Source organism: Scheffersomyces coipomensis, assembly GCF_036884675.1.
Source record: "Scheffersomyces coipomensis strain NRRL Y-17651 chromosome Unknown DFJ63scaffold_4, whole genome shotgun sequence".
Lineage (NCBI taxonomy): Eukaryota > Fungi > Ascomycota > Pichiomycetes > Serinales > Debaryomycetaceae > Scheffersomyces > Scheffersomyces coipomensis.
The window spans coordinates 1,312,257-1,340,058 of record NW_027042895.1 but is presented as its reverse complement, the minus strand read 5'-3'; the positions used below and the strand labels follow the sequence as shown (position 1 = coordinate 1,340,058).

The following is a 27,802-nucleotide window of genomic DNA, read 5'->3' as shown; positions in this document are numbered from 1 at the left end:
TGGTGGTGCAGAGAAAAGGATGATGTTCGAATTGAAAGATGTGAATTTATTATCTCTTTTTCTTTTCAAAGGCAGCAATATGAGCTTTAGATTGATCAACTTGAGTATGTTCATGATCTTCACATTTGATAACTTCAAAAGTATTGCCTTCAGGATGGAATCTTTCATCGACAGTACACATACTAACTGAATTCAACCATTCATCATTGAAACATTCATCAATTGAAATACGGCATGCTGGCGGTAATTCCACCATTTTACCAATCAATGGACGACAATCTTCAGGTAAGGCTAATAATAATCTACCCGCACCGGTTTCTGATGAAGTGTGAGGTTTACCATCTGGAGTTTCTGCTTTGGAAGCGTTATCAACTTCTTGTTTGATATCATCCAAGTTATTTAATGGTGATGATACAGCTGGAGTTGTATTTCCATTTGATTCAGCTGGAGGAGTTATGTTTTCTTCATTTGATTCCTTTTCCTTTTGTTCTTTTAATAAAGCTACATCAGCTGGAGTTCTCTTTAACATTTCACTAATAGAAACGTATTCACCTCTAGTAGCAAATAATTTGAAACTACTATCGGATAATTTAGGTACTTTCCAAGGGAATTTCTTTAACATCATACAACAATAAATTATAGCGGCTGACCATACATCAACCGGTCTTGGATCGTATTTATTGAACACACAAACTTCGGGAGCTAAATAAGGATCAGAACCTACAATACCTTGAGCTTCAATTAAAGTTTTAGTGAATGGATATGCAAACACTACGGCCGAACCAAAATCAATGATTTTAACTATACCTCTTACATCAATGACACAATTATCCAATTTCAAATCACGATGAGATAAACCCATGGAATGTAAATAATGAATACCGGATAAGATTTGTTTAAAACAACAATTGATTTCTTCGCGAGACATTTTATTGGACATCACAATAGCGAATAAATCATAATCACAATATTCCATAACTTGATAAATTCTTTCATTTTCATAACAGATTTCAACAGTTTCAATGATATTTGGATGTTTTAAAGTAGAACCAATACAATATTCACCGGTGATTTTCTTTGCGTAATCACGTTTTGTTTCATTTTGATATTTAGCTCTGAATTCTTTAACGGCAAATACTTTTTTATCAGATAATCGATTAACTAATCTAACTGAACCACCAGCTCCTGCTCCTAAATTCTCACCTAATTTACTATATCTTTTTGAAAATGGTAATTGTTGTTGAGGATTTATAAGGGTCAGAACTGATTGTCTACGTTCTTGATAACTGATTTTATGTTGTAAGATAGATGATGACCTACTAACTGATGCTGAACCAACGGTAAATCCAGTTCCAGGAGACTGAGAATATGATGCATTTGAAACTGATGCTGAAATAGTTGGACCACCACCAAATGAAGTTGGGGTACTTGATCCACTATTGTTTGGGATATTAACGGCACTAGCTGATCTTAATGAGCTTGATAAGTTTGATACGGCCGGAGTTTGGATAGGAGTTTGGGATTTTTTAAAGAATCTCTTTAAATTAGCCATTGAATTATGTCTTGATTGAGTTGTGAATGATACATTTGATTCGGTTGATGAAAGTGAATTGGGAGAACTTGCAATAGCTTGATCTTGGAATGAATTGTTATAGAATGATCCTAAATCAGTTGAAGAAGATTCTCTTTTTGGCTTATTTTTATTAGCGAAAAAGTATGATAAACCAGATTGAGAACCCGATCTTTGGGATGAACTTAAAGATACTGCCTGAGCAGCTTGCGCAGCTTGAGCTTGGGCGACTCTTTGTTTTGAAATAACGAATCTTGGTTCAATTGATCCTGAAGTCACTTGAGGAGATTGGATATGAATAGATTGAATTGGTTGACCATTTGGTAAGTTAGGTATATGAGAAGTTGATTCAACAAAACTTGAAGATCCTGAAATATTGCTAACATTGGTTATGTTATTGGTTGAATTGGTTGAATTTGTAGTATTTATGGATGAAGATAATTGACTACTATTCCTACCTCCGGGAGCACCATAAGGAATAGAAATGGACAAACTTTCACCACCATAACCACCGGTAGCAAAGAATGAAGTATGAGATATTGAATTTGTTCTTACGATTCTTGGACTTGAATTTGAAGTTACTGCTGATGGACGTTCTTTATTTTGAAAAGCAAAATTTCCATTACTTACTGAAGTGGAATGGAAAGGTCTTGTTTGAGGAGATACTGGAGTAAAAGGGGCACCAGTTGAAGTTCCAGGAGATGGATCAAAGCCATCAACCACTTGAGTATTTGATTCAGCTGCAGCCGATGAACCATTATTGATGTTTATGGATAATGGAGGTAAGTCATCTTTTTCTTGTTCATAAGCCAATTGATCTTCTTCATCGATATTTTCTTGTTGTAGTTGATGATTATGTAACGATGTAGTGGAATGATTTTTGGAAACAAGAGGACTACTTAGATTTGAATTTGATTCAGATAAAAGTTTGGTTAAGGAACTTATTGGTTGTTTACTGTTTGAAGATATACTACTAGTGGTAGTAGCAGCAAAGGCAGGCTTTTCTAAATCCATAGTAGCTGTGGCCATTTATTTGAATGATAAGGATAAAGGATAGGGATGATATGAAAATGATACGATGTGATAAGACGAGATTAAATGATTTAATAAACCTATATCAATATAATCATACAATAAAGAAAAAGGCAGCCAATAATTGAAAACTGATTTGATAAGGATTGGTTGGTTAAAATGGGGAGAGATTAGACAGGACAGACAATTCTAAGTCAAGTCGAAAAAAAAAGATGTCGATAAATAATAAACTATGAGTAATGAGGTAAGGAAATGGATACACTCACAAAAGTATTGACACGATTTGATGATGATATGATATGATTTGATGATGAGATGAGATGAAATGTGGGATTATATTCCTAGTGGATGAAGGAATAACAACTAGTGATCTATAATATTCCACTGTTTTGGATATAGACTATGTAATAAATAAGTAAAGATAATGTTGAATGTTGAGATTGGAACGCTCCACTTTAGCGCTGTTTTCTTTTGTTCCACTAAAATTTAGCTGATTTTGATAAGCACGTGACCGGTTTTTAGCTCCCTATTTTTTATTTACCGGGAGATGCTATCCGGATTAAGTAGAAATAAACTAAACTGATAAATTAATAATATTGATAATTAGATTTGATTTATCTAGTTAATTTATAAACTATATTTCATAAGTTTTTGATCATTTAATTAAAGAGAATTATAAATTAGACAAAATTACAATTAACTACAACAGAAACACGAACAAGAAGAATAAGAATAAGAATAAGAATAAGCAGAAGGAACCATTTTTTTTTCTTTGCTTCCGCTTGCTAATGAGGCAAAAATTAGTTTACCACTAAAATCAGTTAAGGGCTTTCTTGCTCAGATCATAACATATTAAAAACCCATAATAGTAAATATAGAGTGGAGAAGGAAAGCTTAAATAATTTTAATTTTTAGATTATTTCAATTTATTTTATAGCGGATAGAAGTAGGATAAAATCACCAGGTACTATATTTTATTATCAATAAACTCGATGAGATTGATTCGATGTGATTGATTTGATACGAGTTATTTTTATAAAAAGTAAACTCACTATACAACCAGGTGATTACTTCTATATACTACTTGTCAATGCATTAATTTAGTTAGTTCGTTGCTATTATTAAAATAGGGGCAACCCTTTAAAATTCTGAGCAATTCTCTATCTCGTGACAGATAATTACCGAGAAGTTTTCCTAAGCAATTTAGGCATATCGAAAAATAAAAATTAGGGGAAAGAAAGATATTCCGCGGGGTCCGAGTGGTAACTAACAGCGAGAGAGCGAGCACAATAAGCCTACGATCTAACCATTATGTATAAACTTTTGACATATTTTTATTTTACCTAAATATATATATATCAACTCTACGTTTTCTTCGATTTAGATTTAGATTTACCTTTTTGATTACTCTTTGCCTTACCTTTATTATCACTTATGACTTTCCTTTCATCTTCAGTGGGGAATAATGGTAAATCATCAGGATTTTTAACTTGTCCTACTCCAAGACCTATATCATTTCTTAATTGATTCAATTTAAAATCAAGTTCTTCAGTTGATTTTGGTTGTTTAGCAAGATCAGATTTCTTTTGATCTTCTTCTTTCTTTTCTTTGGCTTTTTCCAGTTTTGATTTTTGACTATTTCTAATGATAGCTGATTTCTTTTCTAAATCATTAATGATTGATTCCGTTTTATTAAATAATTCTTCTTGTAATTCTAAATCATTAAATTCTGATCTAACTTTAGTATTAATCTTACATTCTTGAATAAGATTACCTCCTTCAATCTTGGGAAATATAGGAGCATTAATGGCAAAATGATATGATTGAGCTCCTTGTCTTGCACTCTTTAAAAATAAAAACCAAATAGGATATAAAATTAAATAAAGTAATAATCCCCAAAGTGATCCCATTCCAATTAATCTTCTAGTAGATGGAGTTCTCATAAGTCCAGGATTAACAATATTTATACGAACATTACATTTCATACCATCTTTTCTTTCATATTCCATTATTCTCTTTTGAAATTCTCTAGCAAATAATCCTAATAATAATTTAGAAGTACCATAAACCTTAGTAGGTGATCTCTTTGGATATGGTTTTGTTTCCCATAATAAATCTTCAAGATCAACAGTTCCTGCCACTTGAGATGAACATGTAGTAACCAATACCCTTACATCTCTATCAGGAGGTTGAACTGTTAAAGATGGTTTTAACAATGTTAATAAATGATAATGAGCAAAATAATTAATTCCCAATTGCTTTTCAATACCATCAAGAGTAACTTGTCTAGCAACACCAGTTGGTATAACATCTGCTGCACAACATATCACACCATCTAATCTTCTAGGAGGTTGATTATCCAACCATTTGGTAGCGAATTTTCTAATTGAATATAATGAATTTAAATTACATTCTTCAGCATAAATCAAAATATTATTAGTACTTTCTCTCATATCATTAACAAAATCAACAATCCAAATATCTTCAGTAGATCTCACAAGAAGAATCACTTCAGCACCATTAGCGGCCAATTCATAAGCCACTTGTGCTCCAACACCAGATGTACCACCCGTCACTAAAAAGACTTTCCCATGAAGATCTCTTTCCCAAGTATTGGTGGCACCTCTGAAGTAATATTTGATCGCACCTAATGTAGCCAATACTGGACCATATGTCTTTATATATTCCCAACCGGGAATTGTTTCAGGTCCATCAAATAAGGCCTTCGTCAATATATCCACCGGCATCTCGTTATTCTCGTTAGTGGTGGTTGAATATTTGATCTGGAAGACCTAGACGTGTTTCAGCTTTAAAGACGTGAATTATTTTTTTTTGTTCGATTCTTTCGAATTTGAACTTTTCTTGTTCGCAGCATTAACAAGCAGCAACACTCATCGGGGTATTTTTTTTTTAAAGTATAATTTTTCACAATCATCATAGTAGAGCCATCACGTTTCTATTAACCCAATTTATACCAAGAATATCATACATAAGATGGACGAATCAGTATTCTACATAGCGGAAGGTGATCCTACCGATAAGAATTCTCAAGAATCGTTTGCCTCATCTACTTCAATCCATACTTCTCAACAACATGCATCATTCAGACAAGCTGATTGTCCTAAGAATGGAGCAGTGTTAACTGGATTTGGTCAAGGTGAAAGATTATTTGTATCGTCTATAAGTAAAGCTATTATTAATGTGTATTCATGGGGGAAAGATGGGGTTGATCAAAGAATCCCTATTCCTGAAGCTTTAACTTGTTTAACTATCATAAATCAACCAACTACCTTTCAATTCCATCAACAATTTCAACAATATCATCAACATCAACAATCAAATTCTAAATTACCAAGTTTCAAAATTCCATGGTTATTAGCGGGTGGTTCTAAGTCTGGGAAATTATATATCTGGGAATTATCATCCGGGAATTTATTATGTGTGAAAGATGCCCATTATCAAACCATCACTTCCATAAAATTTTCAAAATGTGGTACTTATTTAATCACTGCCAGTGAAGATTCAAGATGTATGATTTGGAGAACTCTTGATTTGATTTCGATTTATTATAATGATGTTGATCATATGAGAAGCATTAAACCTTATTATGCTATTTCTGATAATACTTTAGCTATCAATGATATTGAAATAACTTCCAATGGCTTATCAAATGATTTAAAATTATATACCGTATCAAAGGATACTACATTAAGAATTTATGATATTACTTCCAAACAATTATTAACTACTTTTATTTTACCATATCTGATTGAAACTTTAGTGCTTGATCCTGCCAATAGAGCTGTCTATGTAGGATTATCTAATGGATTAATCAGATCAGTTCCATTATATAATCTTAATCCAAAGACATCAATCTTAGAAAGTGTGGGAGGTAATTCAAAAATCATAACTGTCGATAATGATCCAAATTTCAAAACTAGTTTCATTCATCATCAACAAAGAACATCATCATTGAATCAAAATAAATCAATCTTACATAAATCAAATCATGAAGATGATGCTAATAAACCTATATACATTACAAAATTATCTATTTCCTTAGATGGTACCAATATAATTTCAGGTGATTCATTAGGAAGAGTGTTTGCATCAGATATCGTTACTAAACAAGTTATAAAAAGTTTCACTCCTTGTAATTCACCTATATCTTATATACATGTCAATTCATCACCATTAGGATTAGTGAGTGATTCGAATAAATTAGTCGATAAGAGACATAGATTATTACCTCAATTAAAGAGAATCTTGGCTAGTAATGAGCAAGTTGATCATCAATTATTAATGGAAATCCCAGCTGAAGTGGATGATGATGACGAAGATGATGATGAAGATTTTGAACAATGGTTATCTACCAAAGTATCCCAAGAACTTGAATTCAGAAACCTTTCCACTATAAATAGTACAGTTAAAACCATTGCTTCAAAGAACACTAATACTAATGTTCATGCTTCTGCTAATGAAGAATTACAAGATAAATTATCAAAAGTTTCCAATGCTTATAACGAGTTAAGAAAAAAACACGAAGACTTGATAAAGGAGCATTCAAAAGTATTAAATAATTTATAAGATTACAAGTATATATATATAATATATGTGTATAAATAATAATCGAAAATCATCTACCGGGAGATAATGGTCGATTAAACCCTTTGCTTCGATTCATGTATTGTCTATATTCCGTCTTTTTCTCTTGTTTGACCGATGCACCACCTTTACTTCCTTTAACATGTTTACCCTTTGTAGTTCCAAACCCACTAAACCCCATCAAACTTATCATATTATCATCCGGTTGATCATCATCATGATCTCCGTCACCCATATTGGAGACAATTGAATCATCTATTTTGGGATCTTCTCGAGATACCCTTCGTCCTCTTGAATTCTGTTCTTCTTGATGTTCAGGATTATTAATGGTATTATTAAATGAGGTATTCATCAAGGGTATATCATTAATAGACGTTACATCATTTCTAAAAACTTGAGCTTTTTGAAGTTTATCAATGGACCGATCACTAGACCTATCTCTATAAGGAACCGATAAAGATCCATTACTTCCATTGCTATTACCATTGGACCCTCCTAATCGATTGAGGGGATTAGCGGCATTAGGCAGCCTTGATCGAGATCTTGATTCCGAATTGGCTTTCAGAGGAAACGTTAATGTCGATTCTGATTCTGATGAGTCCCTCCCATTTGAATTCAGATCATGATTCTTGAGGCTAATCCGTATCTTCCCCTTCTCCATTGTAATGAATCTGAATATGAAATAAGTTAAAACCGTTATTGATAAAATGATTAACTGTTTATTGATATGATTCAAAATTTATTTTGATAACTCTCTTTTTTTTCTCTTAACAAATAAATTTTTGTGTCATAGATGAGATCACGTGCACCATCTCTCTCCAAAAATAATTTTTTTTAAATAGTAGTAGTATGGCTAATAATTTTTTTCAATATTAGATCATAGACGAAAGGAAGGGTTTAGTTAAGTTACAATAAAACATTATAATACCATAAATTCATATATATCAAGATGTCAGAGAGTATAGACCAGAGTAAACTTACTAAGAAACAAAGAAAAGCTCTTGAGTTCCGTGAGAAGAAGACCAAAGAGGAAAGAGTAGAAGCTAAAGAAGAGAAGAAGAAGATTAATGAAGAAAAGAAGATTGAATTAAGTAAACAAAAGGAAGAGAAGAAAGAACAAGAGAAGAAAAGAAAACTAGAAGAAACTGAAGCTGCTGAAGCTGCAGCCAAAGCAGCCGAAGGTGAGCCTAAAAAGAAAAGAAAGACTAGAAGAGGTAAGAAAGGTAAAGGTGTGAATGAAGGTAAAGGACCAAGATTCATATTATTTGTGGGTAATTTACCATTTGATATTGAACAAACTGAATTATTAAGTCATTTTAAGAATAGTAATCCTGATAGAGTTAGAATCAGACAAGATAAGGGGATAGCATTTTTAGAATTTGATAATGATTCTCAAGAAATTCAAAGTAAAATGGAATTAAGTTTAAAAATGCATCATACTATACTTAGAAATCGTAAAATAAATGTGGAATTAACTGTTGGTGGTGGTGGTAATTCAGCTAATAGATTATCTAAGTTAAAGGATAAGAATGATAAATTATTAGAGGAAAGAAAGCAAAGAGTTATAGAAGCTAGAAAGAATGAAGCTAAGAAGGTTAAAACTACCGATAATACCGAATCAACAACAGCCAATGAATCACGTCCTGCTTCTAATATTCATCCTTCAAGAGCTGCATTAATCAATTAGATAGATCACCCTACCGTTTGTATACTAGATATGTACGATTAAATATTTATAAACAAAAACATGCATTAATTAATTCAAATATAAAATTTAGAATTGAAAATAAAAGAGAAACATATTATAATTAAATTGATACATTAAACTAAGACAGATTAGATTAAAATTAGAGAATATGAAACAGGAACAAATAAAGAAAAAGGAAATGAGATTGAATAAAATCGTCTAAATATTTCTATACAAATGTAAGTTGTAATTATTGAGCATTATATGCTATTAGGATAGTTTTCGGAATGAAATAATAATGATGATAGTAGTAATAATAATAAAGGAGAAGGGGGAGATTATAAAATAGTACACTTTTTAGCCTTTTTGACTTTTCTTTTTGGATTTGATTTATTAGATGATGATTGATTATTTGATTGATTATTTGATTTTGGTATTACAGATCGATGTTTTGATTGAGATTCTTGCTTATTTACCACAGGAGGATCTAATGCGGTTCTAATAGCAAAATCAAATAATTCTTTAACACCAATTTGAGTTGCAGCAGAACATTCTAAATAAGTTACTGCTCCAACTTCTTTAGCTAATTTTATACCTTGATCATAAGTGATTGGTTTTAAATTTTTTTGAGCTAATTCATCTAAAACATAAGGTTCATCTCTTAAATCGATTTTAGTACCAACAAGAATGATTAAAATATCTTTTGGACAATGATGTAAGATTTCAGGTATCCATTTTGCTTTTATATTATGAAAAGAATCAGGACTTACCACTGAAAAACATACTAAAAATATATCAGTTTGAGGATAAGATAAAGGTCTTAATCTATCATATTCAGCTTGACCGGCAGTATCCCATAAACCTAATTTGATAGGTTCACCATCGATCATTACTGTAGCTGTATAATTATCAAATACAGTTGGAATATAATCATTTGGGAAAGTATTGGTAGTATAACTGATTAAAAGGGAGGTTTTACCAACAAAACCATCACCCAAAGTAATAGCTTTCTTCAGACGCATTGATGATTATGATGAATTGATTGATTGAGTGACTGGGTTAATACAAGGAATGGGTTGATTATCTTTTACTCTATTAGATCAATAGTGTTATCTAGAACAAACCAAAAAAAGAAACAGGAAATGACGAATATATTAAAGGAACGACGTATAAAACACAATCAGATGGAGATGGATGGAGTTGTATAGACGATGATCTGAGGGAGGAGGGAGTGATATCTTAATCGATATTAGGATGATGATAACAAGATAAAGAGATAACAATCTATAGAAATAGTGTAACTTTGAAGTTGTTGTAAATAGGTGTTTTAAAGATAATTAAAAATCCTCAAATGGAAAGGGCTCACTTTGAAAAAAAAAAAAAAAAAAAAAAATCTGGTTCGTCCCTAAAAGCGTCTAACAAAAAAAAAGAAAATAAACATCAGAAAAAAAAAAAATAGTGTGCTTTTTTTTTAATTACCGTTTCATATCATTAAACGAATATGAAATTAAATGGGAAATTCTAACAGAGTACGATATGGTTTAGGGATAGGGAATTGGAGTAGGAGTTGAATATTCCTTTCATATCATGTCATGCAGCAGACTAATCCAGTTAGTAGTAGGTTAAAATAGGAAATCATTTTTGGTTTGACTTTAGTTTCATAATTGGTAGTAGTAAGTTATGCAATCAGTAACCTCATAAAAACCCTTTTGCTAAATATATTTTTAGTCAATCAAATCCAGCCATTTCCAGCAATTATTCTTAACACTTGTTCTTTGCTTTTAGGTTTATGATACATGTTTGTTTATAATTGGCTAGGTATTAGACTCTCCAAGCTTATTATCCATATCTAAATAATATAATTAATTGATATCAAAAAGCATTATGCCACCTCTTTCTTTATTTAACTAAAATCTGGTTGGTACCTCTAAACTGTCTGCATAAAGTTACATTCCTCCACTGACACCTTTTAAGCCGCGCCGCACCAATCAAGTCAGGTGACGAGTCAGGTGCACCTAATCACATGATATTTAAGGCGATTTTTCAAAAATCAAAAATATCAACTGTACCAATCATATATTAATATTTGCAATAATTAAACTTTATTTATTATTTTGATATATACCAATTGTTGGTTTCCTGACTCATTAGTGTTAATTGGTCCTACTATATATAAATATACATTCCATTACTGTCCATGTACATATAACTTTTTAATTCATATTTCATTCCTTCATTCACGTTTTTGCAATATCTACTCTACCCCAGTTTAAAAAATGTTTACTAAATATGTCAATCATCATCGTACCAGATCATTTCTCACAAATAGTATAAGACACTATTCCGATTTCAGTCATGTCATAATCGGTGGTGGGGTAGTAGGAACCGCTATTGCATCGGAATTACAACAAGTACCTGGGAATAATGTTCTATTAGTTGAAAAGAATCATGCTTTAGGATTCGAAACTACTTCACGAAACTCAGAAGTTATTCATGCTGGATTATATTATCCTAAGGATTCCCTTAAATCAAAATTATGTATCGCTGGTAAACAAAAAATCTATCAAGCTGGTAATAAAGGTGATTTCCCTGTCCCATATAAAAATTGTGGGAAATGGGTTGTAGCTCAAAATGATTCAGAATTAGAATATCTTGAAAAATTATATCAAACTTGTAAATATGAGTTAGATATCCCTGTATCAATGGTATCAGCTTCAACTGCAGCTAATAAATTTCCATTAATTCAAGCTAAAGCAGGGGCTTTAGAAAGTCCAACTACAGGTATCATATCAGCTCATGATTTAACTACTTATTTTCAAAATAACTTTGAAATAAATGAAGGTACCTTATCATTAAACACCACTTTAAAAGACATTCAATTCAATCAAGCTATACCTAATTACACTTTAAATCTATTCGATAATGAAAATGGAGAATTTGAAATTCAATCTGATAATGTCATAAATGCAGCGGGACTTTATGCCCCTCAAATTTCAAATTTATTATTACCTTCATCAAGACAATTAAAATCTTATTTCGCTAAGGGGAATTATTTCAGTTTTGAACCGACTGTACCTATAAATTCATCAAAAATCACTAATGTTCTCATTTATCCATGTCCTAATCCGAATGCTTCTTCATTAGGTACTCATTTAACCTTTGATTTAGGAGGTCAATTACGATTTGGTCCTGATTTAGAATGGTTAGAGATAGATTCAGCTGATCAAATCGATTATACTCCTGATGCAAAAAATCTTCCAGCTGCATTTGAAGCTATTAAGACTTATTTCCCATCCATTACTATTGATGCTTTACATCCTACTTATTCAGGGGTAAGACCTAAAATAGTATCTCTGTCAGATAATAAGAAAACATTTGCTGATTTCATTATTAGAGAAGAAGAGTATTTCCCAGGTTTTGTTAATTTATTGGGTATTGAAAGTCCAGGTTTGACGGCTTCTTGGGCTATAGGTGAATTTGTTAGAGATATATATCATAAATAGAGTCATATTATAGAATTACATAAATATTAATCAATAATCATCATGCATTAAAACTATTATATTCTATCTATATTATACCTTTCTTCTCTTTGCATTAGAATTATCATTACCTTCATTAACTGGTTTCTTTTCTTTCTTCTTTGGTAAATCTTTAGGATCAGTAGCTCTTGGAGCTTCTGTGAAAAATTCATGTAATAAAGCTTGAGTCAGATCACATCTTCGACTTGGATCCATTTGAGTCATTAAAATTAATAAATCTAAGGCATTATCAGTAGCAGCACTAAATCGATTTCTTAATTCTTGTCTTGAAGGTGGTGGATATATTTTCAAGGCATTATATTGAGGTAAATTACTTACATTTGGCCATATTTGATCAGTTGGAGTACCTAAGGCTCGGAATGTAACGTCTAATTGATCAATATCATCTTTACCTGGTAAATATGGAGTTCGTAACATTAATTCAGCAAATATAATCCCTACTGACCATATATCAACTGCAACTGTATAATGCTTAGCTCCGAATAATAATTCAGGAGCTCTATACCATCTTGTAACCACATTTGATGATAATTCTTCATTTGGATTTCCTAATGATCTAGCTAACCCAAAATCAGCAATTTTTAATTGTCCATCAGGAGCTAATAATAGATTATTAGGTTTTAAATCTCGATGTAAGATGAAATTTCGGTGACAATGATGAACTCCTCTTAATGTCATAAGTAACCATGATTTAATATCAGATGATTTGAACACAATAGATGTATCTTTAATAAGGACTTCTAAATCACACGGCAAGAATTCCAATACTAAGTTTAAATTATTACTGGTGGAAAACACATCAATCAATTCAATGACATTGGGATGTTTTAATTCTTGTAAGTATTTGACTTCTCGGATGGCAGACATATCCAATCCATCTTTGAATAATCCAGTTTTGATCTCTTTAATGGCTATTTTCCGTTTGGTTGATATTTGATTCCCAAGGTAAACGACGGCATAAGTACCTTCCCCCACTTTTTTATCCTTAGAGTATTTCAGTTGAACTGGTGATTTGACTTCGGAAGAAATCCCATTCGACACTGCATTTGCAACTTCTGTGGCCATGCTTATTTAGTCGTAATTGTGTATATCAGAATATATTAAAAACATTAATTTGAGCTTTTCATAAATATTTCAAAAATTTATTTTGTGCGTAGTGAAATAATGTGCCGCTACCACATTCGAAGATTTACAAATTAATATTTTTAACTATTATAAATATGCCAGAATTGTATATTGAAGAAATTAATCTCTATATTAGTTATTAGAATAAGATTAAGCGATGAGATAAATAAGAAAATGCAATTAAAAAGGTTTTTTTGTTTGTAGTGTAAATGATGATGAGTTTTTTTTTTATATATATGTTTTGAATGTTTTGTTTATATCGAAGTTTATGAACAAACTTGAAAGTCTAAAATACAATAAATTAAGTTTGGAAAGAGTTACTTTTAATTAGTTACAGTGCCTTGAACACATTCCCATTGGGCAAAGACATACCAGCTATTACCACTATCACCAATGACCAATCCTCTGTAAAGACCGACTTCTTGACATTTAATATTGGTATGATAAGTTCCATATGGCTTGATTGGATCTGATTTATTCAATTTGAAATATTTACCTGATGGTGATTCAATGACCAATTTGAAATCTTGATTCATTAACCCACTACCATTATTCAATCCCATGGATGGATATTGATCGATTTCAAAGTTATATGAATTCTTAACAATGATCTTACTAACTTGAGGTTGTTTGATATATAAATCATTGTTTTGACTTTGAACGGTTGGGAAACGAGGCACAAATTTACAATCTTTAAAATTACCTGTATGATAAATAGGAATCACGGCGGCTAATTGATGGATATTATCAAAATGCTTCTGTAATCCCTTTGGACCAGCAAATATCTGTAAAACACCTATACTTTCATTAGGTGGAAGTATAGCTTTGATCTTAGCTATACGTTTATTATTATGCCAAATAACTTGTGATAAACTTAAATCATTAGTAGTGATCTTGGAAGTTTTAACTAAGGTGAATAATTCCACATCTTGAGGGATATCTAACTCTAATTCAAAAAATTCTAAATCATTTAAACGAGTTAAACTATTATTGAAGTTTCTGAATTTCAAATTATATTCATAAAATCCCGAATATGATCTTGGTAAATAAAATGCAATATTTGGATCAATAGGTGGGATCACATGTTGTAAATCTATGACTGATGGAATATGAGTAGACACCAAGGTTAATGGTTTGGCCAAGAAGTAAAATTCATTATAACCTTGAGGATTATTACGAATATTACAAACTGATCCATTCTTGAAATTGTAAAGATCAAGGAGTAAGAATTGTTCATCAACTAAAATGGATAACCATGAATGATTGTTCACAAATTGTTCATTGTGATAAAATTCATTAGGTTTCTTCCAGAATCCTAATATTATTTCAGATGGAATTCTCAAGGCATCTAATATCTTCTTAAACAAATAGTTGAGTTGATAAATAGTAGCTTCACCATTTGCTTGAACTTCAGCTAATTTAGGTTTAACTTGCAGAATTTTTCCTGATTCTTCTATTATTTCAAATTTACACAAATGAATTAATACACATCTAACTTGATTTAATTTGGATGAATTGAATTTCACACTAATATCTGAAATTAATTCATTCAAATCATATTCAGTATTATAAAGTTCCATGAATGCATCGACTTTATCAATGGATGGTTTTAAAACATAATCAGTGTCGTATGAATCAGTGACTTCATTCATATTAATATCTGAAATAAAGTCCAATGGCTTGACAACCAATGATGGATCTTCTCTAAGAACTCGTTTAGTTCTCAATTGTTTATCTTGTGAAGTTAACGAATTCATTCTATTCAAATCAATCTTATGGGTAGTCCAATCGATTTCCAGCTCCTTTTGAAGTTTTTGTTCGATTAAGTTCTCTTCTGGAGCTTTCTTTTGCAACAATTTCTTAAATATGTTAGATTGCTTTGCTTTTTTATCAAACATAGACTCCATAACTGCACTAGCAGACCTTTCTTCTACTGGTTCACTTTCAATGGAAAGGCCCTTAAGTGCTTGTTGTTGTTGAGTGATTTCTCTTTCATATTTATGTCTGTAAAATGAACCTGCACTAGTAGCACTTAATTCAGATAAGTTTAACACATCACTTTGCATAGATTTCAAAGAATTTTTAAGATCTTCCTGTTGCATTTGAGATAATCTGTATAACTCTTCATCACTCATTGGTTGTCTAATACTGTTACCAGAAACTCCAAAATCATCAGCATCAAAAGGAACTTTATTTCTAGTGGATTGTTTAAATTGGCTATTACCAACATATTGTTCACGGATTACATCTCTTGAACTTATTGGTGTAGCATGCTTTGGTGGAGGTGGAGGTGGTGAAGGCTCCGTATCCTCGTCATCTTCAAGATCTTCCTCTTCGTCAGAAACTCGTCTTGAAAGTTTCTTACCAAGATCATCCTTTGAGGCATAACGTTTGGAAGAATGTAAATCTTCACTTACATAACTTTCAATGGAAGCATCATATGTGAGATCACTGCTGATATTTTTTCTAGCACCAACTGGAGATCTATTACTTTTTTGTTTCTGAGTTGATCTTTCAATCTCTTTCAATCTTTGTAATTCCATTTCAAGTTGAGCTCTTCTTTCAGCAATTTCTTGATAACTTTCGAAATGGGCATTATCTGGTTTCCTTCTATTTGATTGTCTTGGTGAAGTTGCCTCTGGAGAAAATGATTCAACAGTATAGTTGTTAAATAGCGGCTGTAACTTATTGTTACTACTTTGATGAGATAAATCAATATATGAAGATGTTTTCAATCCTCTCGATGATGGCAGTTGAGGATCCTGGGAGGAATAAATTTGCGAACTACGCTTTGATTTCAGAAAGCTATTATTATTGCTATTATCTGGATATTGAAGCAGCATTCTCTTTTGTTGAATTTCTTGATGATTTTGCAGAGCCTTACGGATTTGATAGTTTTGCTGTTGTTGTAATTGCTTGAAATGAGCTATTTCTTTTTGTCTATCTGAATCTTCTTGTTGATGATGATTAGATTGTCTAAATTTCGGATGATTCATAGATGACATTAGATTATTAGATGATCTCAATTTCTTAGCTTGATAGTTAGCTGAACTAGAAAGTCTTGGATTGGTTTCAATAGCATCAATGGTGTAGTTACCAGAATCATAATCAAACGAAGAGTCTGGATCATTCAAATTCTCGACTCTAGTGGGAGAATTCTTTGATGCCAGATAGTAACCTTTACTATTTCTATAGTTATCTTGATCTTTTTGAGGAGTGGTTTGCTTTGGAGTAGTTAACGATATGTTTGATGAAGAATGGGAAAGTTTCTCTTCAAGGATTTCCACATAATCTCTTGGGAAGATACCTTCAGCATTATTTCTCCTTAATTTCCCACTCCACCAACTTTCATCAACAATGGAAAATACTTCAATGACTTCATTTTCTATAAACCCAAGATCACCATCTTCTTCACCAGCCCAAGAAACAATTGTCTTAACCTTGAAAGGTGGATGAGGAGTTGACATAAATTATAGTTTTATAAATATGTAGAATGCAAGTTTATGTCGAGTTATATTTTCTTTCTAGCGAAGAAATAATATAACTTATGCAATTTTATATAATGCTAACACTTGTTCAATCAAACACTTCTTATGATTTTTATGATTGAAGTGTTAAATTGAATCTAATAGTGATCAAAGTAAGATGGAATGCAATTGAAATGAAAGAAAATGTAATCTGATACTTGGTAAAGCAATAAACTTCAAATGAGTTAAGAAAAATTTAAGGAGTCTATGAAATCAAGAAGACTAATGCGGCTTGAAAGAATGTTTAGAATTCAATCAAACAACAACCAACACCTTTGTAGCTTAACTTCATTTCATTTCATGTCAAATCAATAACCAATTTCATCAACTCTCATATTGAAAAATGATCATGGCTTGATTTGGAAAAAATGTAAACAAACCAGTAATTTTTTTTTGTGTGCGATGATAGATTTCTACGCTGTGAATGAATTTGTATGGGATATATTATATATGTTTTGTTCTATTATTTACATATGCATTGTTTCTGGAACAACAAATGGGGGATTACGTCTTTATTGAGGTTAAGTAAATAAATATACAGGTATGGAAGGGGTAATAATGTTTTTAATTAAATTAAATTAATTCAACTATTGTTGTTGTTGACGCACACCACTGACTATATCATCTACTCTTAATAATAAACAAGCACTTTCAATAGCAGTCTTGATAGATTGTTGTTTGATAACTTCTGGTTCCCAGATCCCATATTCATTCATATCAACAACCTTACCTAAATCACCATCAATACCAAATGTATGTTCACCTTGGGCATGTTTAGCTCTTAATTGAGACAAAATACGAATTGGATTACCACCACAATTTTGAATTAAAGTTCTTGGAATAACTTCAAAAGCATCTGCAACAGCTTGATATGGCCATTGAGCAACACCTTCGATAGTCTTGGCCTTTTCGGATAATTTGACACTTACAGCCATTTCAGTAGCACCACCACCTGGGGATAAAGAAGGTTCAAACATAACATTTCTTGTAACTGCCATAGCATCATGTAAATTTCTTTCTATTTCATTAAGAATATCTTTAGATGGACCTCTTAATAAGATAGAACAAGCTTGAGGTTCTTTACATTCAACTAAATAGGAGAAATATTCATCTCCAATTAATTCAACTTTGAAAAGTCCACATTTAGTACCAATATCAGATTCTTTTAAATCTTCAACTCTATTAACAATGGTTGCACCGGTAGCACGAGCAATTCTATTATTATCTGATTTCTTGACTCTTCTTAATGCTGACACACCACCCTTTAATAAATAATGTTGAGCTAAATCACTAACACCCTTTTCTGTGATAACTAAATCTGGTTTAAATTCTAAGATTTGTTCACAAATTAATTTAACTTGTTCTTCTTCAATTTGTAATATTCTATTCCAATCTTCTTCTTTGGTGATTTCTATATTGGTTTGTGATTCCCCTTTTTTATATTCTAATGGACAATCTAATAATATAACTCTTGGATTTTCAATATGTCTTTTCATTTTTGGATGAGTAACATCTTTATTTAATAATATACCATCTAAAACTTCACTATCAGTAACTTCACCACCTGGAATCTTTTCAATTCTAACATATCTTTTAACATCAATTTCTTTATATTCACCTTGTTTAGTCATAACAGTTCTAACTGCTTTTAAGGATAATTCACACATCTTTTCTGACCATTGATGAACATATTTAGTACCGATTGAAGCTTTGATTAATTTAAGCATGGCTTTATCATTTTCAATATCAACAGGAACAGATACTTCATGTATGATTTCTAAAGCATCAGTTAATGCTTTCTTTAAAGCTTGAATAATAATAACAGGATGAATATTTTTTTCAATATAGGGAAAGGTTTGAGCTAAGATTTCACCGGCAAGAATGATGACAGTGGTGGTACCATCTCCAACTTCTTCATCTTGAGTTCTACTTAACTCAATCATAGATTTAGCAGCTGGATGAGAAACATCAATTTCTCTTAAGATGGCATGACCATCATTGGTCAATACAATACCACCCATTGGATCTAATAACATTTTCAACATAGCTTTAGGTCCTAAACAGGTTCTTATTATATCGGCAACAGCCTTGGCGGCAGTAATATTTGCAATTTGGGCCTGACGACCTGTTTGCCTTTGAGTTGAGGTATTGAGATAGACGACTGGAGCTTGCATTGTTTAATACTGTACTTTGCTTTCTATAATATCTTATCCAGTGTAGTAGTCTATTTAAATCAAGAGTCGCCATTTTTTGATTTCTCATGAAATTTTTTTTTTTGATTTTTTTGGTCGCGTTGGAAGAACCTGCAAAAAGCTTTTTATTGAACACCTAATATGCAAAACTAACTTATATACTGCTTGTTCCAACTTATTGATTTAGATACTCCAATTGATCAAAAAGGCATATAATGGGAGTTGAATTCGTAAATTCCAACTTCAATACCTTAGAGGATTTGAGTCTTATAGCAGAAAAGGTATCTGAACTTGAGAGATCAAAGGATTTGACAGCTAATGAAGTTAACTCTAGAATAAATGGCACCGAGACATCATCATTATCAGAACAGCCAAAAATCAATCTTGATGAAGAAAAGGTAAACACATCTATAGAGAAGATATTATCTGTAGTTAGTTATGCTGTTGAAGCAGACGATTTGAATGATGCTATTGAGAATATTGATGCTTTGATACTAGAATTTGGTCCAATTAAAGCATTTGAAGAATTGAAAGTGAAATTACTGGCAAAACTTGCAGCAATTAGAAGGATAGAATTATTGTCTTCTGCAAAACATCTAGAATCAGAGTTATCTCATGATTTGGATGTTGCTGCTTTAGCAAATGTGGCGTCTAGAATCAAAGATTTAAAGATCATTGATACTAGTTTAACTTTTAAAGTTGTTACGCTATTAGAAAGCAAAGTTCAAAGTATTATAAATGCAAAGAGAGATCAATATGAAACTAAGTTATCTAATCTATTAAATGAAAGCAAATGGCTAGCAGTGAAACAAAAGACTGACGTATCAATTCCAATCACAGAGATTACGTCTGATGTAAAGAATTTGGTAGATTTACAATGCATTCAAAATATTCCAATATACCCTGAAACTTGGTGGGCTTTGGATATCTTATTATACAAATTCATCATTAGATTTGAATATCATTTCAATACCGATAAAGAGACCAACAAAATCACCAAACCAGAATGGGCATTGAACTTTATCGAAACATTCCTTTCCGAAGATTTGGTTCGTATAAATTTAATTGTTGAAGATATATTCAAACTGAAGAAGAGAATAGCAACGTATGAAATTATTACTTCATTACTCAAGCCATTAAGAGGAAAAATACTAAACACTTTATCGTCTTTGAACAAAAGTATTGAGGTACATAAAGAAGATGCAGTTAATAGAGAGAAAACAGGTAGATTATTAAGTCATTTGATCTTTGAATTGTCTTCTTTCGATCAACGTCTTCGTAATTCGTACAAATACAATCCTCATATTGATGATTTTGATCATGCGCCAACCAAGAAGTGGACTGGTTTAACTGGAGATGTTTTATTAAGAGGAAATGATGAAAGTTTGGCTGTATCAAATTGGTTGAATTTTGAACAAGAATTGGCCAACAAAAGATTCAATAGTGAAATTCTTCAACCAGCAGATGCATTTAAAATTGATTATGATTACCAAGGCTCTTCTTATGATGGTGATAAAGAAGATCTTAGCAAATCTAAAAAGTTATTGAAACCAACTTATTCGGCATATGGTTTAGTCAAGTTATTTGATAACCTCAGTAGTCATTTCCAAACATTAAGTATTGTCAAATATCAATTGAAGTACGTTTCTTCTATTCAACTTAATCTTATTCAAATTTATTTTGATAATTTAAATAGATTATTCAAGGACTTCTCAACTACCTTCAATCAAAAATCTGTATTGAATTTCATTCCAGGTGGATTAAACGAGACTCAAGCTAAAACGTCAGACGCTGATACAATTGCAAATGGCTTAAAAGGATTAGAAATGCTTACTGAGATTTATTGTCTGGCCAAATTCATCTCCAATGCTTTAGATTATTGGGGCGATCAATTAATATATATCCAATTATGGGAAGCCTACAAATCCATTTCAAGTGAAGCTCAGAATGATATTAGTATCTTTGGAGGCTCCTTAAAGCAATATGATGATTTCTTAGAGAAAATCATTAGTAAATATGAAGACTATTTTAAAAAGGAAATCAGATCAGCAATAAAAGAATATGCTAACACAAGTCAATGGAATTATGAAAGCAACTCGAGTGAAGTTGAACCAACATCAGATCTCAACAAGTTAGTCAGGTCTCTCAACACTTACTTAGATCAGTTGAAGAGAGGAATATCTCAGTTAGATTATGTTTTAGTCACAGACCGTGTCATATCCATAATATCACGTACTTTACTAGAATATATCATAGGTACAAATACCTTCAGTAAAGCAGGTGTGGATCAGTTAAAAGTAGATGTCAACTTTATATTTGAAGACTTACGAGTTCCTTTGAATTTATTACATGATGAAGCCTTTACAAACTTGACTAATTCAAGCTATCAAAAGGTACAGCAATCTCTCCAAGTTTTGGAAAAGGTAGATTCTGGATCAGTTAAAGAATACAAATCAAATGTTCATGAGTTACGTCAACAGTTTGATCACAATCTTCTGTCTTTGACCAATTACGACATTAATGATTTATTGTTACGTATTTCATAGATTAATATAGTTTATATATTAGTACAAAATATTTCAGTGCAAAATAAAAAACATCAATTTGGTTGCGCGTACAAAATCAAAACTAAAAACAATAACAATAATTATATGAATCAACTCTTTTAAACACCAGCTCTGTTTACATTCAGTAAAGGAAGATAATGTCACTAATACGGAAAAGAGTAAGTCAAACTAATTAATTTTTGTTTTGAAGTCTTAGAAATATACTAACAGAATTCAATATAGCTTTATGAAGATACTTCGAATGAAGATGCAAAGAGACCCTTATCAAAACAAGATTTTATTGCCAAATTATACAACACTATACCAGGTGGTCAAAGCTTAAATATTCCGAGGAAACAATTGATACTAATAGGAAGAAGCTCGAGTTGTGATATAAGAATTTCAGGTGGAGATGTGTCATCGAAACACTGCCAACTAACCATAATACCTGGAAATGCTTCCAATGGTCGAGAATATTTAAACATGGAAGACTTGAGTAGTAATGGAGTATATATCAATGATGAGAAGTTAAGTAAAGGTGATAAGATGATTCTTCGAAGTGGTGACAAGATTAAATTCGCTAAGATGGGAGGATGTTATATATTCCGTTATGTTATAGATATACTAAATGATGAAGAAGAATCAAAAGTGTCCAAGAAGGTAAGGACACACAAGCGGACATTTTTCGATGATTACATACTAGGAGTCCAACTTGGATCAGGACATTATGCCGTTGTGAAAGAAGCCAAAAATAAACAAACTGGTAAAGTGGTAGCAGTCAAGATTTTCCATCCTAATAAGACAGGAGGTAGAAGTAATGCTAACGAAGAAGCAAAATTACAGCAAGAAATGAATTTATTATTATCTATCGATCATCCAAACATTGTAAAATTCATTTCACATTACATTGAACCTTTAAATGAGTATGCGGTGACGACTTATTTAGTATTAGAAAAAATGAATAGTGGAGAATTATTTCAAAGAATAGTTAATAAGCTGAAATTAAGACAAGATGAGACCAAAGCTTTCTTCAAACAATTACTTTCAGGTTTGAAATATTTACATGACAATAACATTATCCATAGAGACATAAAGCCGGAGAATATCTTGTTGGATATTACACCTAGAAAAAGTATAGACCAAGAACAAACTGGTCCCTGGGATGAGAACGAATTAGACATTAAAGTTAAGATAGCTGATTTTGGATTAGCTAAATTTATTGGAGAATTAAAGTTCACCAATACATTATGTGGAACCCCAGCATATGTTGCACCAGAGGTATTGAGGAACGATCGTAATTATTCCACTAAGGTTGATATTTGGTCAACGGGTGTTTTACTTTATGTGTGTCTTTGTGGATTCCCTCCATTTAGTGATGAACTAGGACCTCCTAGTATGAGAGAACAAATCTTGCAAGGGAAATTTGCCTTTTACTCTCCTTATTGGGATGATATTGTTGATGATGCTCTTGATTTGATCACAAATTTATTGGTAACCGATTCTCATGAAAGATATGATGTACATCAAATGTTGGAACATGAATGGTTTCAAACTTCAAATGTGATTTCCAATGAAGAATCATCGGAATCTGAACAAAATATGGAATCCCAAGTATTTCAAGAAAATGAAAATGACTTTAATGAGATAATGGTGTCAAGAGCTGTGTCGAGAAATGAAAGTTTGATGTCATTTGTATCAAGATCGAATACCCAACCATTGACTTTACGTGATAGATTTTATTCCAATATAGAAGAAGACAGGTCTTCTGTTATATAGATTATAGAAATATTATATACAAGATAATTAAAATATAAACATGCTAGACGTAAATTCACACCATAACATTTGATATATCCAAAATTTCATTTTTTCTAGTTTCAAGAAATTGAAAAACTAAGCTTTCGCTAACGTCAATATTATTTTTGAATTCATTAGATGTTTTATATGCTTTACTCTTTTTGTAAGTTTGAACTTTTCTTTTGATAGACTTCAAATTTTGATACCATTTAAAAGCCAATACTCTATCATTTGATTTATAATAGGCATCAAATAAACCAATCATACAAACCACTTGATTATTCGCCTCTACTCCTAACGTAAACCATTCAATAGCTTTATTATAATCCTCAAAAGTATTTAGTTCAAGGTATCCCAATGATGAAAAACTATCGGATAAAGATCTAGTTGCACTAATTTCCCAATGATATCTAGCCACTTCAGGATCAATCGTACTGTATAATTGACCAAGATAATAATGAGCTTTTATAATATAATCATCCAAAACGCCATATTGAATCGCATTCTCAAAACAATATTTTGCTGATGTTAAATTTGTAGTGGGAGATTGATACGTAAAATAATATAATCCAAGATCAGCCCAAACTTGAGCTGCTTGGATACTAGTTTGATCGTGTTCTAAATAACGTAACCACCCTTTTTCTGCCTTCTCAGCAAATCCTGCTTTGAAGTAAATGTCAGCTCTTAACTTAAGAGCTAATAAATGATTCTGATCACATAATTCTTGTAAAATAGTTTGAGCATATTTGACATCTTCATCAGTCACTGATTTTTTATCAACAATCTTCTTTTTAACCACTTCAGCCATCAATAATGCAATAGCATCATTATCTCCCATTTCGGCTGCTTGTTCGACTAATTCATTTTCCAAATTGACAAGATTTTTATTAATACTATTAGTAGCTCCTCTAATATTGGCCAATACCAGTTTTAAAACCATTAGATCTTGGCCATTTACTTTGGATGGGTATATTATTTCTTCAGGAGCTTCTAAATTCTTATATACAACTTCTAGAATCGGTATAGTTTTCGAATATGATAACCGTGAATTATTATCAAACAACAATCGATTTATGATTTTCTTGGAGGGAAGGATGGATATTAGAGCTGGTTTTGAAATTGTTGAAGTTGAATTGAGTCTGGCTGTTATTATTAATGGCTTATACCATCGTATAGCTGATTTAACTGTATAGTACATTATATTATCATAGACATTGAATAGAGCTTTAGTATGGTGTTATACGTTACTTTCTTCTGGATTTTTTTTTTGTGTTGCCATTTTTTTGGCTGCCTTTTTTTACGATTTGATTCTGAAATGGTTTTGGCTGCCATTTTTATACTTTCAATCATTACAAACATCAATCAATCAATCTAATTAAGAATACTTTATATTAATACAGAGTGTGACTATTGTATATCTGAGCTAGGTACAACTATATACATACGATAAGGAAGGAGAAAATTGGTGGAGGGAAGTGAAGAAAAGGAATCAAGGGGAAAGTCATGAAGAATGAAGAGGAAGTAAAATTAAAAAATATATAAAAGACAAAATTGGTTTGGAGTTTATACATATGAGATTAGAATTAAGAATTAGAGTTTGGAGAATAGAAGACATGAAGGATTGGGGAGATAATACTAAAACAAAGGTATAAAAGTAAAATTAAAAGTAAAAGTTAATGATAAAAAAATGTGTGATAAAAACAAACCTGAAAGAAAATGATGATCCATTAAATTGTTATTGATGAAGATGATTGTGAGTATTATGATTCATTAAGTGACTCCTTATGAGAATTGACTTCCATAATCAATGAAATGATCAATGTTACTAGCACCATTATTACCTGTATTACCATTACTACCAGTTCCAGTGTTTGAGTTATTGGTATCATTATTTGTATTACCACCGCCGATTGGACCAGTGGTGATAGTAGTTTCAAAACCTAAACCTGGAGTATTATTATTTGAACTTGAAGGAGTGTTAAAATCATTATGTAATCCAATGAAATCAAATTCATGATTTGAAGGTTGATGAAGATGATGACTGGTATGATTCGGACCATTCAAGTTATTATTCGTATGATTTGAACCATTTGATAAAGTTTCAAGTAATGGGTCATTATTAGGATATTGATGATGGGTATAAGCATGAATATTGGAAGAATTTGAGGTAGCCGTTGGTAAATTGTTTAATGATGGACTATTGTTATTTGAATACATTACTGGATTCAAAGGACCAGTACCATTTGGACCATTTATACCACCCATATTTGAACCTGGAGTATTTACCATTTCATTTTGAGTATTTATGAAGAAATCTGGAGTATTTGCTGAATGGAAAATATCAAAATTATCATGATTTGAAACACCATTAGTATTTGGATTTGTGGTATCATGAATATTAGTATTATTTGATGGATGATGATTATGGAAAGTTTGACTATTGTTTGAAAGTGGATTTGACGTTGGATAAACACGATTAGAAGATGCAGAATGAGGAGTGGTAACAGACAGATGAATGATATTATTATTGGAGTTATTATTTGGATTTGAATTAATATGCATATTTGTATGACTTGTAACTGAATTTGGTGATTGATTAGCATCATAATTACCTAATGGAGAGAAATTCTGTTGTGGAGGTTGAGAATGTTGAAGGGAAAGTATTTGTTGAGATTGAGGTTGATTTTGGAAATCTTGATTATTTTCATCCCAAATTAATGGATTATCAAATTGTTGTTGAACTTGTTGTTGAACTTGTTGAGCTTGTTGGGCTTGTTGAGCTTGATGCATAATTTGATTATTTTCCAATATAAAAGCATTCAAATATTGTAATGAACTCTTGACACCAACTAACACATGAGGAATAGCGGTACCACCCTCATTCATATAAGCATGACTTACTTGTTGACCTTCACTAAAATCATCACAAATGGACCATTGATTTGCATTTGAATTAACGCCATTAAAGAAATAAACTGAGAATTTAGGTTGATGACTTAAACTGACTCTTAATTCATTATTTTCTTTATTGATATTATTATCTAATAAAGAACAAGTTAAGATAGAATCTATTGGATAAAAGATTCTAAATAAGATTTTTGAATTATTTGAAATAGCCAGGAAGAAATAATTTATTTCAAAATTCTTTTTTGATAAAATAACTAATAAATCAACATTTGCCATAACTTGATTTAAAGTGAATGGAGATAAATTAATAAGATTATTTCTTAATAAATTTTCTTGATGATAACCTGATTTAATTCTTTGCCATGAACCAACTGAAAGGGATGAACAATTTATAAAACAATATTTTTCATTAATTTCAATAGGGATAAATGATTGTGATAAAGTAGCATTGGTATTATTATTATTATGATTTCCATTATTATGATAAGTTGGACTTATTAAATTTGAAAAACTATTAGATCTTGAAGAATGAATAGAAGAATTAGTGGTATTAGTTGTATTGGTATTAATTTTACTTAATCTTTCGAATTTTCTTAATTTAGCTCGTCTATTTTGAAACCAAATTCGAATAGCTTTTTCCGTCATACCTGTTTTATCACTTATATCTCTTCTTTGTTCATTTGATGGGTTTTGATTACGTTCAAATTCTTGTAAAAGGAAATCCAAGGCTTCACCAGAAGCTCTGGTTCTTTTGGAAGAAGTACTATTTTCATCCGATGACATGATGAAATATGAAGAAATATAACTTTTATACTAGTTTTTTTAAAAGGTGTTTGTTATCGATAAACTAGTGATAAATCTTCGTTAAAAGTTCTTATGAAAGATATGATGAACGTTTTGAAAATGAATGAATGAAGGATAGATGAATAATAACTTTAATCTAGGGTTAGGCCGAGGGTAATATGATTTGATACTATAAGTTCTTCAAATGTCTAACTATGATATGATATGATAAAATGAAAACTGTCTCCTGAGTTAATTTGAAAATGGAGATATATGTTTCAATGATGGAATTATGACAGCTTCAAAACTTTCTCAGTCACTCACAGTGTCTCTGGAGATCTGGACAAAAAAAATAAATAAAAAAAAACTTTTGAGCTGGACAGTCACTATAAAAAAAAAGTAACTAAACACACACTTTAAAACACACACAAAACGGAAAAAAACAGTTTATGATTAGTGAATGTTTTAGCCACACAGTCTGTTAACTAT

General features: G+C 31.3%; 14 protein-coding genes across 14 annotated transcripts; 5 read left to right on the top strand and 9 right to left on the bottom strand. All coding sequences in view use genetic code 12, as the record gives it.

Annotated features, from left to right (window-relative positions):
* Positions 1-49: 49 nt before the first annotated feature.
* On the bottom strand, positions 50-2,584 carry NPR1 (serine/threonine protein kinase; the record flags this gene model as incomplete). The annotated part of the gene is made up of 1 exon (XM_064907478.1): positions 50-2,584. One exon carries the CDS (start codon positions 2,582-2,584, stop codon positions 50-52), a length of 2,535 nt encoding a protein of 844 aa, XP_064761928.1.
* A 1,382-nt stretch (positions 2,585-3,966) lies between these two features.
* DFJ63DRAFT_313708 (putative oxidoreductase) lies at positions 3,967-5,349 on the bottom strand (the record flags this gene model as incomplete). Its single annotated transcript, XM_064906218.1, has 1 exon — positions 3,967-5,349. The coding sequence occupies one exon, from the start codon at positions 5,347-5,349 to the stop codon at positions 3,967-3,969; it is 1,383 nt and encodes a 460-aa protein (XP_064761927.1).
* A 123-nt stretch (positions 5,350-5,472) lies between these two features.
* DFJ63DRAFT_163090 (WD40 repeat domain-containing protein) lies at positions 5,473-7,213 on the top strand. Its single transcript, XM_064903677.1, has one exon. It carries the CDS (start codon positions 5,597-5,599, stop codon positions 7,187-7,189), a length of 1,593 nt encoding a protein of 530 aa, XP_064761926.1. The 5' UTR covers positions 5,473-5,596; the 3' UTR covers positions 7,190-7,213.
* DFJ63DRAFT_163089 (SNUT3/LISCH7 family protein) lies at positions 7,214-8,012 on the bottom strand. The gene has a single exon (XM_064903676.1). It carries the CDS (start codon positions 7,866-7,868, stop codon positions 7,239-7,241), a length of 630 nt encoding a protein of 209 aa, XP_064761925.1. The 5' UTR covers positions 7,869-8,012; the 3' UTR covers positions 7,214-7,238.
* NOP6 (Nop6p) lies at positions 8,013-9,063 on the top strand. Its single transcript, XM_064903675.1, has one exon. It carries the CDS (start codon positions 8,157-8,159, stop codon positions 8,892-8,894), a length of 738 nt encoding a protein of 245 aa, XP_064761924.1. The 5' UTR covers positions 8,013-8,156; the 3' UTR covers positions 8,895-9,063.
* On the bottom strand, positions 9,006-10,287 carry RAC1 (Rho family GTPase). Its single transcript, XM_064907055.1, has one exon. It carries the CDS (start codon positions 9,914-9,916, stop codon positions 9,233-9,235), a length of 684 nt encoding a protein of 227 aa, XP_064761923.1. The 5' UTR covers positions 9,917-10,287; the 3' UTR covers positions 9,006-9,232.
* An 883-nt stretch (positions 10,288-11,170) lies between these two features.
* On the top strand, positions 11,171-12,397 carry DFJ63DRAFT_287860 (uncharacterized protein; the record flags this gene model as incomplete). The annotated part of the gene is made up of 1 exon (XM_064905099.1): positions 11,171-12,397. The coding sequence occupies one exon, from the start codon at positions 11,171-11,173 to the stop codon at positions 12,395-12,397; it is 1,227 nt and encodes a 408-aa protein (XP_064761922.1).
* Positions 12,398-12,433: 36 nt separating this feature from the next.
* Positions 12,434-13,693, bottom strand: DFJ63DRAFT_163060 (TFIIH complex serine/threonine-protein kinase subunit). Its single transcript, XM_064903668.1, has one exon. It carries the CDS (start codon positions 13,499-13,501, stop codon positions 12,470-12,472), a length of 1,032 nt encoding a protein of 343 aa, XP_064761921.1. The 5' UTR covers positions 13,502-13,693; the 3' UTR covers positions 12,434-12,469.
* On the bottom strand, positions 13,693-17,351 carry DFJ63DRAFT_163055 (uncharacterized protein). The gene has a single exon (XM_064903667.1). The coding sequence runs from the start codon at positions 17,026-17,028 to the stop codon at positions 13,885-13,887; it is 3,144 nt and encodes a 1,047-aa protein (XP_064761920.1). The 5' UTR covers positions 17,029-17,351; the 3' UTR covers positions 13,693-13,884.
* Position 17,352: 1 nt separating this feature from the next.
* On the bottom strand, positions 17,353-19,379 carry CCT3 (chaperonin-containing T-complex subunit). Its single transcript, XM_064903669.1, has one exon. It carries the CDS (start codon positions 19,260-19,262, stop codon positions 17,676-17,678), a length of 1,587 nt encoding a protein of 528 aa, XP_064761919.1. The 5' UTR covers positions 19,263-19,379; the 3' UTR covers positions 17,353-17,675.
* TIP20 (Tip20p) lies at positions 19,379-22,067 on the top strand. Its single transcript, XM_064903666.1, has one exon. The coding sequence runs from the start codon at positions 19,496-19,498 to the stop codon at positions 21,824-21,826; it is 2,331 nt and encodes a 776-aa protein (XP_064761918.1). The 5' UTR covers positions 19,379-19,495; the 3' UTR covers positions 21,827-22,067.
* DUN1 (serine/threonine protein kinase) lies at positions 22,068-23,629 on the top strand. The gene has a single exon (XM_064903665.1). The coding sequence runs from the start codon at positions 22,310-22,312 to the stop codon at positions 23,600-23,602; it is 1,293 nt and encodes a 430-aa protein (XP_064761917.1). The 5' UTR covers positions 22,068-22,309; the 3' UTR covers positions 23,603-23,629.
* On the bottom strand, positions 23,333-25,113 carry DFJ63DRAFT_163065 (uncharacterized protein). The gene has a single exon (XM_064903670.1). The coding sequence runs from the start codon at positions 24,819-24,821 to the stop codon at positions 23,658-23,660; it is 1,164 nt and encodes a 387-aa protein (XP_064761916.1). The 5' UTR covers positions 24,822-25,113; the 3' UTR covers positions 23,333-23,657.
* GRF10 (Grf10p) lies at positions 25,114-27,802 on the bottom strand. Its single transcript, XM_064903671.1, has one exon. The coding sequence runs from the start codon at positions 27,311-27,313 to the stop codon at positions 25,406-25,408; it is 1,908 nt and encodes a 635-aa protein (XP_064761915.1). The 5' UTR covers positions 27,314-27,802; the 3' UTR covers positions 25,114-25,405.